The sequence below is a fragment of the Chinchilla lanigera genome, unplaced genomic scaffold, assembly GCF_000276665.1.
Source record: "Chinchilla lanigera isolate Chin_1 unplaced genomic scaffold, ChiLan1.0 scaffold00071, whole genome shotgun sequence".
NCBI classification, from domain to species: domain Eukaryota; kingdom Metazoa; phylum Chordata; class Mammalia; order Rodentia; family Chinchillidae; genus Chinchilla; species Chinchilla lanigera.
In genome coordinates this window covers 506,269-523,647 of record NW_004955472.1, presented here as the reverse complement: position 1 = coordinate 523,647, position 17,379 = coordinate 506,269, and the positions used below count along the sequence as shown (strand labels likewise).

Here is a 17,379-nt window from a genome sequence, read left to right as displayed (position 1 = left end):
CGGCCCAGGCCCGGGTCCCCGTGTCCGCGGCTGTGCACTCGCCAGGCCGCCTCGGCCCTCGCTGTCCGCATCCCTGTCGCAGGCCGCCTCGGCCCCTCCTTCCTCCCGCCGCCCGCCCCCTGGTCCTCCGTGCTTGCCCTAGGCTGGTGGCGCCGCTCCCACCCTGAGGCTTGCTCCGGTTTCCCCTCGGTCCCAGCACTCCGCATCCAGCTTGTCCCCACCTCTCCTCCTGGCCGCCCTCGCAGGCTCCCGGCTGGGTGGCGCTCGTGCCTGCCCGGTAGGCCAGAGTGGCCCCAGGGTCTGGGGGTGGTGGCGCTGCGGCTTTATCCCCATGGCACTGCCATCACTGCTGCTGGTGGTGGCAGCCCTGGCAGGTGGGGTGCATCCTCCAGGGGCGCAGAACCTGACGCTGGCAGTGGTGCTGCCAGAACACAACCTGAGCTACGCTTGGGCCTGGCCACGGGTGGGTCCTGCTGTGGCACTGGCTGTGGAGGCGCTGGGCCGGGCGCTGCCCGTGGACCTGCGGTTTGTCAGCTCCGAACTAGATGGCGCCTGCTCTGAGTACCTGGCACCGCTGCGCGCTGTGGACCTCAAGCTGTACCACGACCCTGACCTTCTTTTGGGCCCGGGCTGCGTGTACCCCGCTGCCTCTGTGGCCCGCTTTGCCTCACACTGGCGTCTTCCCCTGCTGACTGCGGGTGCGGTGGCCTCTGGGTTCGCCGCGAAGAACGAGCACTATCGCACTCTGGTTCGCACGGGGCCCTCTGCTCCCAAGCTGGGCGAGTTTGTAGTGACGCTGCACGGGCACTTCAACTGGACGGCCCGCGCCGCCTTGCTGTACCTGGACGCCCGCACAGACGACCGGCCTCACTACTTCACCATCGAGGGCGTCTTTGAGGCCCTGCAGGGCAGCAACCTCAGCGTGCAGCACCAGGTGTACGCCCGTGAGCCGGGGGGCCCTGAGCAGGCCACCCACTTCATCCGGGCCAACGGGCGCAGTGAGTTAGGGCCGGGGCGGAGGGTCCCTGTGTCAGTGCGGCTCAGCTTTGGGAAACTGGAGGTGGAGTCAGGCCCAAGGAGCTGTGTGTGGTGCAGTGGCGGAGAAGAGACTGTGGTCAGGGCACCTGTGAGAAGGCGCGGTGTTCCGAGGGGCTGGGGACTTTAGGAGCAGATGAATCAAGCAGGGTGGAGACTGTCTCCGGAGAACTGGTACTGGGGTGCTCAGTTTGGAGAGGCAATGTGGGTGTCCTAGAACAGCGGACCTGGCCGCTGGCCGCTTTGAAGTGTGTGCCGGTGTGTGAGCAGAGACCAAGCAGGCTGGGCTTCAAGAACCTGTAGCCTTGTAAAGGCAGAGAAGACTCCATAACCGGTTCAGGGCTCAGCAGATGGGGTCGGGGAAGGAAGGCGGACAAAGCTCACCCTGAGACAGGCGGATTAGATCAGCCAGTATCTGTGAGCCTGGGGAAAGGAGGGAAGAGTGGGCCTGAGGCTGGGGCGGGCGGGGGGCGGGGGGGCTGGTGAGGAGCAGGGAGCAGGCCTCCGGGGAAAGGGGGAGCTGTGTGATTGCTGTTTTCCTCTGGGGTCCAGAGTCAGCCTCTGCCTCCTGCCAGATGGTCCACGTGGCCCCAGGGTACTGACGACAGGGGCTGGGGGAGGTTGGGGAGCATCTGCTGCTGGCCTGCTGACCACCTATTGTTGGGGCACTGTCTTGCTAAAGAGGGCCATGTGCATGACTCAGAGAGGGGGTGCTCCTCAGAGGGGTGCACAGGGAGCGGATGCTTTCTCAGGGTGCTCTGTCATGTGCCTGACCCCAGTTGTGTACATCTGCGGCCCTCTGGAGATGCTGCACGAGATCCTGCTCCAGGCCCAGAGGGAGAACCTGACCAATGGGGACTATGTCTTCTTTTACCTGGATGTCTTTGGGGAGAGTCTCCGTGCGGGCCCCACACGCTCTACAGGCCGGCCCTGGCAGGACAATCGCACCCAGGAGCAAACCCAGGCCCTCAGAGAGGCCTTTCAGGTATCATCTGAGCCCAAGCTGAAGGAGGAGGGGAAGAAGCACGTGGTTAGAGTCTCTGTCTCTCCTAAGACCCCCACGTAGACCCCAGGAACAGAGCAGAAGTTGTGAGCTATGAAAGCAAAACGAACAGAAACATTTGGAGTCTAGTATCACTAATTCTCCTTCCCCAGCTTCGTGACTTTGGTGTGTCTGACTGACTTTGGCCAGTGGCAAGGATCCTAGATACTGACTTCCTAAATACCAGTAGTAGGCTAGACCATGGGGGAGAAACGTTGGGGAAGAGATCTGAGCTGCTGGAGGGCTTCTTTTCTTTCGGTGAGGCAAGACAGCTGTGGTATAGTAAGACAGAGTTCAAGAAAAAGTGTGATTCTGTGCCTCAGACAGAAACTGAGAACTCTTGTGGGAGAGTCCATGTGGACGGGCTTAGGGGAGCCCTTTGTAAAGGAAAAGAGGTTCTCTCATGACTTTAACGGAAGACGTCATGTTCACAGTGCAGGAGGGTATCCAGGTGGCCTGCTCAAAGACAAAAAAAGATAGGGATGGATGTGTTTGGGGGACTTGGAAGATACTGATAAGAAAGAAGTAGTCAATTATAATCATACAGGAAGTAAAATTGCAAAGGTGTAATTAGATTAAGGAGAGCTCTAAACCTTAAGTCACTGGGACTCAAATTTGGGATCTTGACTTTTTTTTTGTTTTTTTTTTTTCTGGTACCGGGAATTGAACTCAAGACCTCTTGCTTGCCAGGCAGGCGCTGTGCCCCTGAGCTAAATCCCCAGCCCCCATCTTGACATTTTTAAAAAGATAAATATAGTGACAGAATTCAGGTTGGATTATAAAAGAAAGAGACTAGGTGGTGAGACCAACCAATAGGTTAGAAAGGAGTGAGGTAATAGAGCTTGAATGAGAGTGATGGTAGTGGGAGTGGAAAAAGAGGATTTAGGGAGAATTCGTGTAGAGGGTTGGCATGACTCTGTTCATTTTTCTCCTCTGCTCCAAACTTTCAATGACTTGTTTCCTACAGAATAAAATCTTGTATGTTTATCAGAACACCATTAGTCAGCTGGGAGTGCTGGTGCATGCCTGTAATCCCAGCACTGGGGAGGCTGAAGCAGGAGGATTGCCATGAGTTCAGGGCTAGCCTGGGCTCATAGTGAGCTCAAGGCCAGGCTGGACTACATAGTGAGACCCTGTCTCAAAAAAAAAAAAAAAAAAAAAAAAAGTCCACAGCCTGTTCTCAGCCCACCATCTCAGCTTCAGTTCCCAGTGTCCTGGTGCCCAGAACTGCAGCCCACTAGACCTCCTCCAAGTGTCCCCAGCCTGGGACCCTCCTGCCCTCAGACCTTTGTGCCTTTTGCCCCTTTTGTCTGCAGTGTTCTTTCTTCTCTTGCCCACATCTCTGCCTCACAAAATTATGCCCATGAACATTTCTCTGGTCCCCTTACCAAGTTTTCACTGATTTATGTGTATGAGCATTTCCTCAAAAAGAATTTGAGATGGCTTTTGGCAGGAACTTAACGTGCTTTTCGCTCTGAGATTCTTTGGTTCTAAGTAGATGTGTAGGAGCTGGACCTGGGTGGCCATTCTTCTCCAGTGAGTAAGGTTTTATGTGGCTGTGATTATATATTTGGTTGTGACTGATGAGTGTGTCCGACTGTGAATGACATTATCTGTTTGCATGCCTGAGTATGAGTCTGTGGCTGTCACACTTGAACATGGGCACTAGCAGGACAGGTTATGTTTATGCTATAATTTTTTCCTGAAACCTTCTCACCTTTTGTGTCTGGATAATGCTTCCATATTCTTTAAGATTCAGACCAGTTGTTTTGACTTCTAGGAAACAAGGCCTGAATCCCCAAGTTGATTAATTTTTGTTTTTTTGTTTTTTTTTCCGGTACCGGGAATCAAACTTACGACCTTGCGCTTGCTAGGCAGGCACTGTGCCGCTGAGCTAAATCCCCAGCCCCTTAATTTTCTTTTCTTTCCTTTTTTTTTTTTTGGTACCAGGAATCAAAACAGGACTTGCACTTGCCAGGCAGGGTGAATTTTCTACTGCTCAATTCTGTCTGTCCTAGAATATACTATTCAGGCTGTGTTTGATTCATTTGAAGACTGACTCATTCCATTAGTATTTTTTTTTTTTTTTTTTTGGTAGTGGGAATTGAACAGGACCTTGCACTTGCCAGGCAGGCACTGTGCCATTGAGCCACATCCCCGGCCCCCATTCCATTAGTACTTACTGAGCACCTATCATGTCCCAGTGACTACTAGGTATAGGTGTGTGGTGGAGAATATAATAGATATAATTCCTGGCTTTTTGGAGTTTATTTAGTAGGAGAGACAGCTAATAAACAAGTAAATACAAATACAGAAACAAATTGTGATAAGTGTTTTGAAGTGGGGGAAGAAAATGCAGTGAGAATTGTGTGAGAAGATTAACAGTGAGTGTATTATACATTAGCTAATGTGATTGAGGAAGATCTATGACACTCCCAGATGGAGAACTCTACAACCTTCTGGGATAGATCCCACTTTTTTTTTTTTAAGAAGAAAAACTTCTTTCTTGTGTGAGAATTCCTGCCATCCAAGGGAACCTAGCATTTAGAGTAGGGGGAGGAGGGCCTCAGTCAGTTAACAATCAATTATACCAATGAATTCTCACCTCCCGTCACTTTAGGCCTTATTCAGACAGGAAAAAGGAGGGAAATTTCCCTACAGGAGAAGGGAAATGGGCAGTCAAGAATCCACTAAGGGGAAAACAAGACTTGGGCGGGGATGGGTGACAGAGAGCATCTGACAAAGGTGTCCTCGTTCTTTGCCAGTGCTGGTGCAGAGTATGGGGTGGGGAATTCGGGCGGTCAGCTCCAGCCAAGGGTAAAACAGCGCCCCTCCATCAGGTCCCAGAGCTAGGCTGGCCTGGAAAAGGTGGTCGGTGATGTGAGGAGGCCTTGGCATAGGTGTCCAAAGCCTTTCCAGGGCAAAGGTACACTTAAGGCAGAAGTGCCGGCACAGGCTGGATACCAACTCCTGGGGGAGAAAGCTCTGAAATTAAGTATGTTGACATGACTTTTGTCTCTGACTTAGCCAGAGCTGCTTGAGGGCAGGGATTATGTTCAGCTTTGCATTCTAAGTATCTACATGTAATAGGTATTTCATACATTTCTTTTTGGAAACAGGGTCTCCTTGTGTATTTCAGGCTGGCCTTGAACTCACTATGTAACCCATGTTGACCTCAAACTTGTGATCCTCCTGTCTCAGCCTCCCAAGTGCTGGGATTACAGGTGTGCACCACTATGCCCGGCCACACTGGGGAGAGAGAGAATAGGACTAGCAATTCTGTCTTGCTTGGAGAAAAGCCAGCAGGTGCTATATACCAAGGTGATGAACAAAAATGGGAAGAAAAGTTGAAAGAGTAGAACTAAATAAGCAAATTATCAGGCTCTGAGAATCCAGAGGCCCAGACTGGGAAGCTGGGGACTGCAGGGTTAGAAGTCCAGGCAAGACGTCACAACCCAGGTGACCAACACGACAGTGTGTCACAGGGGGACACACTTCAGCAAGAATGGAAGGTGGACACTACACTCAGAGCGTGAGGTGGACTCTTCTGCGAAACTGTTCTTCTCTTCAGGCTGTTTCTGGCAGCACCCCCTGCAGTTGTCAGAGCAGATCTGAGTGGGAGGCACCCGCAGAGGCACGTTTCCTGGGTGCATTCTTGGTTTGCACTCATCACTGAACTCATTTTGGGCAGCACTTGCCTGTTTTTGTTTTATTTTTACATGGGGATTGAGCCCAGGGCTCACACTGAGCTGCATCCCCAGTCTTTTTTATTTTGGGGAATCTTTCTAAGTTGCTAAGTTGCCCAGACTGAACTCAAATTTGTGATACTCCTGCCTCAGCCTCCCAGAGTGCTGGGATTGCACGGTATACTATTGTGGGGTTTTTGTTTCTTTTGTTTTTTCTGCTGCTTTTTACATTGTTTGTCAATAATGTTCTGCTCTATTTTTCTTTTATTTTTGGAACAAGTACTACCAAATGAACCCTACCAGCCCTATCCCCTCCCCTACCTTTTTTTTTTTTGGCCTCTGAATGGAATATTACAAGTGTGTCACCAAGTTCCAAGATACTCCAGTAAAAGTAATTATATTTTAAAGCAAACTCCAGTCTAATATAATCAGTGCATATTAGAAATTGATTTCATTATTTCCTGTCTGGAATGAAGAGATTATAGACAATCTGGGATATACCTAGTATCTTTGTGGTCCGTGTGTACTTTCTACAAGAATGAACAAAAACTAGTAGAAATTAATAGATTTTAACCTATCATTTTACAAAATTGGGTTTCACATAGTATATTGAAGTCTTTCCTGAAATTGCAAGGCCAGTTTTCTGACTAAGTGGAGGCTGGGCTCTGCCTCTGTGGCCTGAAGTCCAGCACCAAGGAAGTAGAAACACACAGAGCTTCTAGGACACAGGCAGGACTTGGGTGGGGGCAGAGACCTGCTGACTCATGTGTGAGTGAGATGTGTACATGTTTGAGAGCACACGTATCCTCTGTTTACCTATGCAGTGTGTGGGGGCAGTGACTTGTGTATCCCAGTGATACGTCTGCTACTTAGTAAACAGGAGCGTGCTGCTTACTAGGTGTTCCATACATGATTTATGATTTTTTTGTACCAGGAATTGAACTCAGGACTAGCCAGGCAGGCACTTATGCCACTGAGCTGTATCCCTGGCCCGGTGTTTCATACATGATAAATGCATGAACTTGCAGCTTTTAACAGGCGGAGTCATTCTCTTGAAGCATTTTCTCTAGTTGCCACAGGCCCTAGAATCACTTTAATTCACTGTATGGAGGGATTTCATGCACGTGGCCCACATGAAAAAGTCAGCATTTATCTGACAGCATTAATAGTAATGAACACCTCCTACAGGAAGTGTTGATTGGTGTCATCCTTAGTAGTGACAACTACCCAAAGAGCATGGCCTGGAGGAATCTCTGAGATCTGTGGTGGCCTGGTGGGAGGCCTGGTGGTGGGAGGAAGTTCAGGAGGGTGACAGGTTTGGGATGGAGTTGACTTCATCGACTGCTTCCCGGACCTATCTGCCTTTCATGGAGTGGTGCTCCCTGCCCTCTCCACAGAGTTTAGTGCTTTTTCAGTCTTTAGACTCCCCCGTGTGTATTTTACATCATGTATATTTTGCCAGGCTTCTCGATTCCACCTCCTGTCTTCCTCTTACGGAAATCTTGAATTCTGTTCACTCTTCTCTGTGCTGCTGACTGCTGCAGACTGTACTGGTGATCACATACCGAGAACCCCCAAATCCTGAGTACCAGGACTTCCAGAATCGCCTGCTGATGAGAGCCCGGGAAGATTTTGGTGTGGAGTTGGCCCCGTCCCTGGTGAGTAGATCTCTCTTTCCTTGAGAGCCATGCCAGGCTGCAAGGAAGGGGTCCCTTCCCCAAATCAGCTGCAAATCTTGGCAGTGGAGCAAGTCCCACTTTGGGGCTGTCCACTCCATCCAGGATATTTCCTTCTGCCCGAGGGACCAGTTAGGGACGGGTGGTACTTTAGGAATGAGAGGAGGGAAGAAAATGAACCAGAAGAGAGAAGAGGTAGACAGACAGTCCATGGATGAGAGAGGGGCTCAGGAGCCTTGCGGGACATTTGAAGAGCAGTGATAAAGTTACCACTCCCAGATGAACCTCATCGCTGGCTGCTTCTATGATGGGATCTTGCTCTATGCTGAAGTCCTGAACGAGACAATACAGGAAGGAGGCACCCGGGAAGATGGACTTCGAATTGTGGAGAAGATGCAGGGACGAAGATACCATGGTAATAAAGAGGGGGAGATAAACTGGGCACCATGACCCGCATCTGTAATCCCAGGACTCTTGAGAGGCTGAGGCAGGAGGATTGAAAGTTTGAGCTTAGCCTGGGCAATTTAGTGGACTCTGTCTAAAAATAAATAAATAAATAAAAAGGGGGTGCTGGGGATATGGTTCATTTCAAAGGCTATAGGTTTAATTCCCAGTAACCACAAAAAAAAAAGTAGGGGAAGAGCATATAGAGGCTTCAAGGATGGTATCAGGCCCCAGGTGGAGCAGGCAGAAGCAATACAGTAGGGGCAGCAGGGAGAGGCAGTAGGGGTCCCAAGCATGGCTGAGGTGGACACACATCAAGGACAGGAGGGGATGAACTCTGAGGCATGCTGGGAGGATTTGGGTGTAGAAGGGCCTAGGGCTAATCTGCAAGCAAGGGGCACTCTTTTCTATTCTAGGTGTAACTGGACTTGTTGTTATGGACAAGAACAATGACCGGGAGACTGACTTTGTCCTGTGGGCAATGGGAGACTTGGATTCTGGCGACTTTCAGGTGATGGGGGAGCGGGCAGGGAAAAGAATGTGGCCCTGCAAAATCCAGCTTTCAGGGGTGCAGTGGGAGCAGAATCAAAAGTTCTTGGTGCATGGACTTACGTTTCCCCGGTCCCGGCTGGGTGGGCACCTGTGGAGATGAGCAGCAGAATGGCTGGGCCCGGGGAGGAGGCTGGTGGGAGCAGGCCTGGGGGCCCAGTGTTCTGCTTCCTCACAGCCCGCAGCCCACTACTCAGGAGCCGAGAAGCAGATTTGGTGGACAGGACGGCCTATTCCCTGGGTGAAGGGGGCCCCCCCCTTGGACAACCCCCCTTGTGCCTTTGATGTGGACGACCCATCCTGTGATAAAAGTGGGTGTGTGCAGGGGCTGGGAGCAACCCTTCCTCCCTATATTTTCCAGTTTACCTCTACCCTTGCCGACTCCCCACTCTTAGCTATGTTTTTGTCTCTAATCTACAGCCCTTCCTCTTCACCTCTTTCCCTCAAGAAATCTGTCTGTCCCTGTACCTATGTCTCTGCCCTCCCCATTCTTAGAACCACTGCCCTCACAGTCTTTCTCAGGGTCTCTCTCTCCCCTTCAGCTCCACTTTCCACTCTGGCAATTGTGGCTCTGGGCACAGGAATAACCTTCATCATGTTTGGTGTTTCCAGCTTCCTAATTTTCCGGTAAGTTCTGGATTTTCCACTGACCTATTCCTTCCTTCCTTATGGGCACATGGCCACAGCCAGGGGTCCCTGTAACGGGAAGGGGCCACAAGTCTCCTCCTGTGGCGGTTGCCTCTTAGACTTAATACTAGACATGTTCCTCTCCTGCCTATGTCTTTGGTTGTCTCTTCAGCCTAGGTGTTTGTTCCACTTTTGATTTTGACTTGGGTGTATTAAGTAGGGTTTAGTGTAAACATTTTCTATGGATGCTCCCATTTTAAAAACTTGTACCTCCAACCTCTGTGTTCGTGAGTGCACACAGGCATGTGCCAGATGTGCAGACAGGATGTCTGCATCTTCTAGTCTGGTCTGTGGGTGTATCTGTTGTTCCTGCTTCAGGAGCTGCAGGGATGGCCTGGCAACTCCGTGGTTGGCTGAGGGGGTGGCAGGATTGGGTTTGCCAGTCAGCTGAGGTGTGCAGTCCTTACAGAAAGCTGATGCTGGAGAAGGAGCTGGCTAGCATGTTGTGGCGCATTCGCTGGGAAGAACTGCAGTTTGGCAACTCAGAGCGTTATCACAAAGGTGCAGGGAGTCGCCTCACACTGTCACTGGTGAGCCCTTGTCTCAGCTGTCCCTCCACCTCCCTCTGAGTTCCTGTCCTTTCTTACCCTGGATCTTTCCCAGCACATTGGCCTGTAATGATAGCCCCTGCACTACCACCACCATCTAATGTTCCTTTCATCCTTCCGCCTCCATGTTGCCCTTGGCCCCAGCGGGGATCCAGTTACGGCTCGCTCATGACAGCCCATGGGAAATACCAGATCTTTGCCAACACCGGTCACTTCAAGGTGAACAGTCATCTGCTTGTTCTGGTCCCTACCATTTCATCCTGTCTCATCCCCATCTGCCATCTCTGCCCCTGAACCTCTGCTTCTCATAGTCCCTCTCTGTGCCCAGCTGAGCTCCTGGATATTCTTACAGTTCTCCGGTGCGTCTTAGCATCCAGAAACTTCTTCTGATGCACATTTTTCTTTTTCTCTTCCACCTTCACCATCAGGGAAATGTTGTTGCCATTAAACACGTGAATAAGAAGCGCATTGAGCTGACTCGGCAGGTTCTGTTTGAACTCAAACACGTATGTAATAGAGTATGGCTTGTGGGTGAGGGGTGGAGAGGGAGAGGAAGAGGAAAAGGGATGACTTTGGGGTAGAAACTTTGGCAAGGAAGGCAAGGGGGTTATTTATAAGTGATTTTAAGTTACAGGTACAACTAAAAGGTCCTCACTTGTAATGGTAGATTTCTGTGTCTCATTTTTAGTTCATTCGGTTTTCTTGACCTTCCCATTGTTTTTCTGCTAGATGAGAGACGTCCAGTTCAACCACCTCACCCGCTTCATTGGGGCTTGCATAGACCCCCCCAACATTTGCATAGTCACTGAGTACTGTCCTCGAGGAAGCCTGCAGGTGAGGGGCCGGTGTGGGTGGGGGGCCAAAGTTACACTACTCTGCCAAGTGACAGCTGATGGGGCTGGAACACACATGATCTACTCTGTGTCGCTTACCAGGACATTCTAGAAAATGACAGCATCAACTTGGACTGGATGTTTCGTTATTCTCTCATTAATGATCTTGTTAAGGTAAGTCTTGCCCATTTTCTTTTATTTATTTATTTTTTTTGTTTTTTTGTTTTTCCAGTACCAGGAATCTAACTCACGACCTCACGCTTGCCAGGCATGCGCTGTGCCACTGAGCTAAATCCCCAGCACCCCCGTTTTCTTTTTTCGGAACTGGGAATCAAACTCAGGACCTTGTGCTTACCAGGCAGATGCTTATGCCGCTGAGCTATATCCCTGGCCCTCTGGCATCTCTTTTATCCCTAAAAGCTCATATTAAATCCGTTTGGGAAAAGATGAGTGAAGTCTCCAAACATATTTGTCTCTTGCTTTTCTTTTTATCATTTTACTCTCTGACCAGTATGTGGGATGTCTATTCTTTTGTTTAGAAACTGAAGTTTAAACTAAGAGAAACCAAAAAAAAAAAAAAAAAAATTGCACCAAATTGTTATTTTTCCAGGTTCTCACTATTTGGAAATGACCCAGAGGCCCATGAATTGTGGAGGCATAAACTTGACTTCTGCATAGGCTGGACAGGTGTTCTCATAGCCAGCAAGCAGGCCTAATGGATCTCCCTGCACCATCCCTGAAGCTGGCTTTGGTTTCTGCTCAGTTTTGATGAAGTTATAATTTTATTTAATGTGTGAAAGTTTGCCATCAAATGAGAGAAAAATACTAGGTAAAGTTGATGAAGTGTTCAATTAGAGGTGTGATGATGAGAAAAATATGACTTTTGAGAGAACAATGATCGGATAGAAAATGGTTTAGAAGGTATCCTTTGCATAGTTTCCACAAGTAAATTCACAACTTTGGAGATTCCCAAAGATTTTTCTGATTCTAACAGGAATAAATAGAGCTCACTGAGACTAGTTATGAATTGTTCAAGTTGAGAGATAAACATTTAGACAGAGATGTCTTGATTAGCATACAGAACCATCTATACTTTTTCTGTCCCACTTGTACTGACATGGGTTGGGTTGCAGGGTTTTTGAGAAGCACAGTCCTGCCCTCTTAAGACTTACATTTTAGCTCCTTGGAGGCAAAGGTTGCTCTCATTTCTGACCACACTGAGTCAGTAGTTTCAGCTTCTGCATTGGCTTGGCAACTGTATCTTAGTACATTCATCCATTTTCCAAGTTTTTTTAATTTACTGCTTTTTCTACTTCCTCTCTGGTCCAACATCCCCTCTGTTACAGCACATTCCTCCTCCACCCTGACTTGCCTGCATGTTTATACATTCGGGTTTATAGCATCTTAGTCTTCCTTGGTGCATGGAGCTACCTTGCCCCTCCCTCTCAGGCCATGTCTTCCTAAGTAGCCGCCAGACATCTGAAGCCACCAGGGATGCACAATATTCTTGGAACTCACCCTCATAGTTCTGTTCTCTTCACTATTCAGAAGATGCCTGTTCTTTCCAGGGTAGTACTTCATAGCTCTCCTTATCCTTGCTCTTAAGCATTTTTTCTATCCCTGGTGCCTGGCTACCTATATACTATTTACAGTACCAGAAAGAGGTTACCCTCCTATTTTGCCTGCTTCCTTGGGTAAAATGGTGCTTTAAGGGATGACTTCCAAAATCACCTTGTTATGGCCCCAAGATCTTTAGGCAGCTAGCTAGTGCCCACCTCATGGGAGGGGGTCATCTAGCCAGATGTGATCTAGATACTTGATCTGTATCTTGCAGGGCATGGCCTTTCTCCACAACAGCATTATATCATCTCATGGAAGCCTCAAGTCCTCCAACTGTGTGGTGGATAGTCGTTTTGTGCTCAAAATCACAGACTATGGCCTGGCCAGCTTCCGATCAACTGCTGAACCTGACGACAGCCACGCCCTCTATGCCAGTGAGGCCTGCCCGTACAACCTACTTTTTATGTTTTCTCTGGCCATGATCATTTCCACCAAGAGAGGGTGGGAGAGAGACATGGAGTAACAGCGATATGTGGGTGAGCCTAGGTGAGCTTGGGGTACCCTATTTTGGGGTGTGGCCAGCCTGGTTTTCTTTTCAGAGAAGCTGTGGACTGCCCCAGAACTGCTCAGTGGGAACCCCCTGCCAACCACAGGAATGCAGAAGGCTGATGTGTACAGTTTTGGGATCATTCTACAGGAGATAGCACTTCGCAGTGGTCCTTTCTACTTGGAGGGCCTGGACCTCAGCCCTAAAGGTGAGAGTCAATTACTACTCATAGCAGCTTCCTCCCAGGGGACCCTGTCCTTCATCCAAACCTTTCATCACCCTTAGAGATTGTCCAGAAGGTCCGAAATGGTCAGCGACCATATTTTCGGCCAACCATTGACCGGACCCAACTGAATGAAGAGCTAGTTATGTTGATGGAGCGATGTTGGGCCCAGGACCCAGCTGAGCGGCCAGATTTTGGACAGATCAAAGGCTTCATTCGCCGTTTTAACAAGTGAGAGGGCACCAGGGGGCATGAACTACTGAGGGACAGAAGCCTCATTAAACTTGGTGAATAAGGTGGGGGGGTGGGGCCAAAGGGTGGATTGGATATGAAGTCCCAAGGTTCTTAAGAATCTTGCAACACCAGGCATGGTGGCACATGTCTGTAATCTTAGCACCTGGAAAGATGAGGCAGGAGGAGCACAGAAAGTCTGAGGCCAGCCTGGGTTACATAGTGAGTTCAAGGCCAGCCTGCATTACAAAGCAAGACCCTGTCTAAAAAAAACAAAGAATCTTAAAGCAGATGCCATAACCGGGCTTCCCTGCAGAGAGGGTGGCACCAGCATATTGGACAACCTCCTGCTGCGCATGGAACAGTATGCCAATAACCTGGAGAAGCTGGTGGAAGAACGCACACAGGCCTATCTGGAGGAGAAACGCAAGGCTGAGGCTCTGCTCTACCAAATTCTACCCCAGTGAGACCTTTGACCCGCTCCTTAAATTTTCCTTTGGGATTCAACTGTGTTGGGTTTTACCTCCATCAGCTTCCTGAAAACTCACCTCCCACCCTCAGAACCCATTTATTTTGTCTCGACAGTGACCCCTTCTGACTGTAGACTAAACATTTTCATTTTGTCTCCAATGAGCTGTCCTCTTGCTAGCTTCACATTGCTCCCTAGGACACTACACCTTGCCTTTGCTTTAACAACTCTATGTAAAATATTCCCAGCTTGAGATACCTTGCCTCTACATGCAGATCCCCTTGTAGCCCTCCACCACAGATACAGCTTACCATGTTCCAGGGAACTTTTCAGCCACTTTGCTGCAACCACCTACCTTTTTGCTCCCTGCCCCCTACAACCATCTTTCTTAGAGCTGGGCTTATACTGTACTCTTGCTTTCTAGCTCTGTGGCAGAGCAGTTAAAGCGGGGAGAGACGGTACAGGCTGAGGCCTTTGACAGTGTTACCATCTACTTCAGTGACATCGTTGGCTTCACAGCACTGTCAGCTGAGAGCACCCCCATGCAGGTGAGCGGTCAAGGGTGGGATAGGGACCTGGGCTTCATCGATAACAGGGAAGACTCCTTTGTTCTAGAGCTCCCATACATTGTTATGGTTCATGGATTCAGAATTAGTAAGTTGGGCATGAATTTCAGGGCCTCTGCTTTCCCATCCTGTTAGGTGGTGACACTTCTTAATGACCTGTATACCTGCTTTGATGCCATAATTGACAACTTTGACGTCTACAAGGTGAGAGCTGGGCTGCCCTTCTACAGTGACCCCTTTAAAACCTAGGCTCTGAACTCCCCCCACACCTTCCTTACTCCATAGTTAGTTCTCCTCCAGGGTCTCCAGCATCCTACTGATGGTGTACACTCTGTGGATGGATGTGGCTCCAGCATTGTAAATGTACACTTGGGCCTAATTCCTTGTGAATCCTTAGGGCTCCCTAATCAGAACCATCATAAGCTTTATTCCTTATCTGCCTGGGGATACACAGCTTATCCATTTTCTTCTCCAGACACTACGTTTGGTGCCTTCTCCAAACGTAGGCACAGATTGATTTAGTGGAGTGAAGGTCAAGCTATGGGTAAAGGTTGTAATGCTTTTTGTTGAAGTCATTGCATTGGTAGAGAGAAGGTTTTATTGTCCTTGAGAGTAAAAATGAGCTGGATTTGAATACTGGCTGTGTAGTTGGGTGGCTCTGGCTGAGGAGCAGAATCTCCCCGAGTCTCAGTTGTTTTATATTTAAAATGGGGATAATAGATTAGTTGTCAGGTGTGGTGGCTCAAGGCTGTAATGTCAGCTACTCAGGAGGCTGAGGATCAAAAGGTTGATTGCAGTGGGGAACTTAGTGATTAAGCAAGACTTGGTCTCAAAATAAAAAGGTCTGGAGATGTAGCTCAGTGTGAAGGCTCTGGGTTTGATCCCCAGAACTGCAAAGAGAAACAGAGAGAGAGGAGAGATAGAGAGAGAGGGAGGGAGGGAGAAAATAGAAGGCTAGGATGCAATGGAGGAGGCTGGGGATGTAGTTCAGTGCTCCCCAGGTTCAAAAAAATTAGCTGTATGGTTGTATGGAAAGGATCTAACATTATATATGGCACTTGGCAGATAATAAATGTCTATTCCTGGGCCTTCCTTTTGGGCTTCCTCTATCATCTCTGTTTCTATAACAAAAGAACTCTCATAACCCTTTGCCCAGATTCAGTTGTTTTTATTTTCCTCTTTTTACTTTAAGAAACCTATTTATAGCTGGGCACAGTGGCACATACCTATATTTTCAGAATTTTGGGTCGCTGAGACAAGAGGATAGAAAGTTTAAGCCCAACCTAGCAAGTTACTGTCTCAAAATAAGAATAAAAAGGAGCCAGGTTTGGTGGCTCATGCTTGTAATCTCAGGCAGGGGATTGCAAGTTTGAGCTGAGCCTGGGCAACTGATTGAGACCCTGTCTCAAAATTTAAAAAAAGTTTAAAAAAGTGGGGGGGCAGGCTGGGAATACAGCTCATTGCAAAGGTCCTGGATTCAAGCCCAGTATTGAAGGGTGTGTATGTGTCTCTCTGTAGAAACCTATTTATGTAACTATTTTTGAAACCATTTGAGTATAAGTTTCAAGTGTAGAATCCCTTCATCCTAAATACCTAATGTATATATCCTAATGTATATTTCCTAAAAAATTCACTGTATATTTCATAAAAACAAGGACATTCTCTTACATAGTTTTGGTACGATTACCTGTCAAGTGCCTATTTTATCACCCTCTGATAATCTGGGCTGTGAGGTCCATTTCATTGGGCCTGCTTTACCTCTTTGCAAAACTCTGTGCTTTTCAGGTTACCCTGTTTTCTTGCTTCTTGTCTCCTGACAGCAGAGCTATTTATCCAGGCCCTGTTGCAGATGGGTGTCCACTCATTCAGCAAATGTTTACAGGTGCTGGGGTCAGGATTTTGTTGACTTCTCCTTCATCTCAGATTTGTAGGACCATGGCACTTATTTTCTAGTCAGTGTTCTGGCCTCCCAAGCGGTCAGAATGACTCCTTGTGATGCCCAGCTTGTCTCCCTGTGCCTTTCCTCAATCCCACTGATACAGATAGAGGTGACCTTTCAATCCCCTTCTCAATCAGGTGGAGACGATTGGGGATGCATACATGGTGGTGTCTGGTCTCCCAGGTCGAAATGGTCAACGCCATGCACCAGAAATTGCTCGAATGGCCCTAGCATTACTAGATGCAGTTTCTTCCTTCCGCATCCGCCACCGACCCCATGACCAACTAAGGCTACGCATAGGGGTCCACACTGGTAAGGCTGACTCTCACTGTCCCTGGTCTCCACCCTTCCCAGGCTCTCCCAACCTGTTTCTTTTCTTAGGGCCAGTTTGTGCTGGGGTTGTTGGCCTGAAGATGCCCCGCTATTGTCTTTTTGGAGACACAGTAAACACTGCTTCTCGCATGGAATCTAACGGTCAAGGTAAGACACTGGCATTTAGCTACTGCCTCGGCCTCAGTTGCTCCTTTCGTCTTCTCAGAGTTCCTCCGAATGTCTCAATTTAAGAGAACACAGTTCCTAAGTTCATCCTTGGGCACACTTTTGTTCTAAGGGAATATGTGTTGGGAAGACAGGCAGCCTCATGGTTGGGTAAGGTGCTCTCCAGTACTATCAATTCTTCATTGCCTTCTCTCCGACTCTTCTTTCCCCCGTCCCCCCACCCCCCAGCCCTGAAGATCCATGTCTCCTCTACCACCAAGGATGCACTGGATGAGCTAGGATGCTTCCAGCTAGAGCTTCGGGGAGATGTGGAGATGAAGGTAAAGGCAGGCCATGGGGAGGAAAGGGAGGGTGGAAGTGAAAGAAGGAAGATAAAAGGATTCATACCAAAAAATTTGATCTATGTTCACTCCCCTGCTTCCAGGGAAAAGGAAAGATGCGAACTTACTGGCTCCTCGGAGAGCGAAAAGGACCTCCTGGACTCCTGTAAACCTTACTTTATCCTAAGTCAGACAGTCTCCTGCTACTGGTACCTGGGTGGGCGTAGCTACCATTTCTTCACACACCAGAAACAGACATTGTTATGTGAGGTGGAAAATGTGCACAAAAAGCCTGCTAATATGGAAGTTGAGTCCTCTGCAGCTCAGCCTTGTACATATACCTGTCCTTCTCTGACTTGGTTCCTTTCCTCCCTACCTTCTGTAAATATCTGTATCTAAACCAGAATATTTTGGCCAAGTATAAAACAACAACAATGACAACAAGTCATGGTGTCATAGTCTGGGCTGGGGCAACCTGAAGGAAAGGTTATGCGTTATGGACCCAGCGACTCACAGAATCAATGAA

The 17,379-nt window shown here is 48.7% G+C and overlaps 1 protein-coding gene across 1 annotated transcript; it reads left to right on the top strand.

Annotated features, from left to right (window-relative positions):
• Positions 1-17,297, top strand: Npr2 (natriuretic peptide receptor 2; the record flags this gene model as incomplete). Its single annotated transcript, XM_005400996.2, is given in 22 exon segments — positions 1-998; positions 1,815-2,020; positions 7,308-7,421; positions 7,719-7,854; positions 8,300-8,394; positions 8,611-8,743; positions 8,975-9,059; positions 9,529-9,649; positions 9,812-9,886; positions 10,096-10,173; positions 10,397-10,501; positions 10,603-10,674; positions 12,335-12,494; positions 12,660-12,815; positions 12,893-13,061; positions 13,378-13,524; positions 13,955-14,078; positions 14,232-14,300; positions 16,173-16,347; positions 16,417-16,515; positions 16,762-16,853; positions 16,958-17,297. Coding segments are annotated over 22 exon segments (3,144 nt in total). The 3' UTR covers positions 17,024-17,297.
• Between the last annotated feature and the right edge of the window lie 82 nt (positions 17,298-17,379).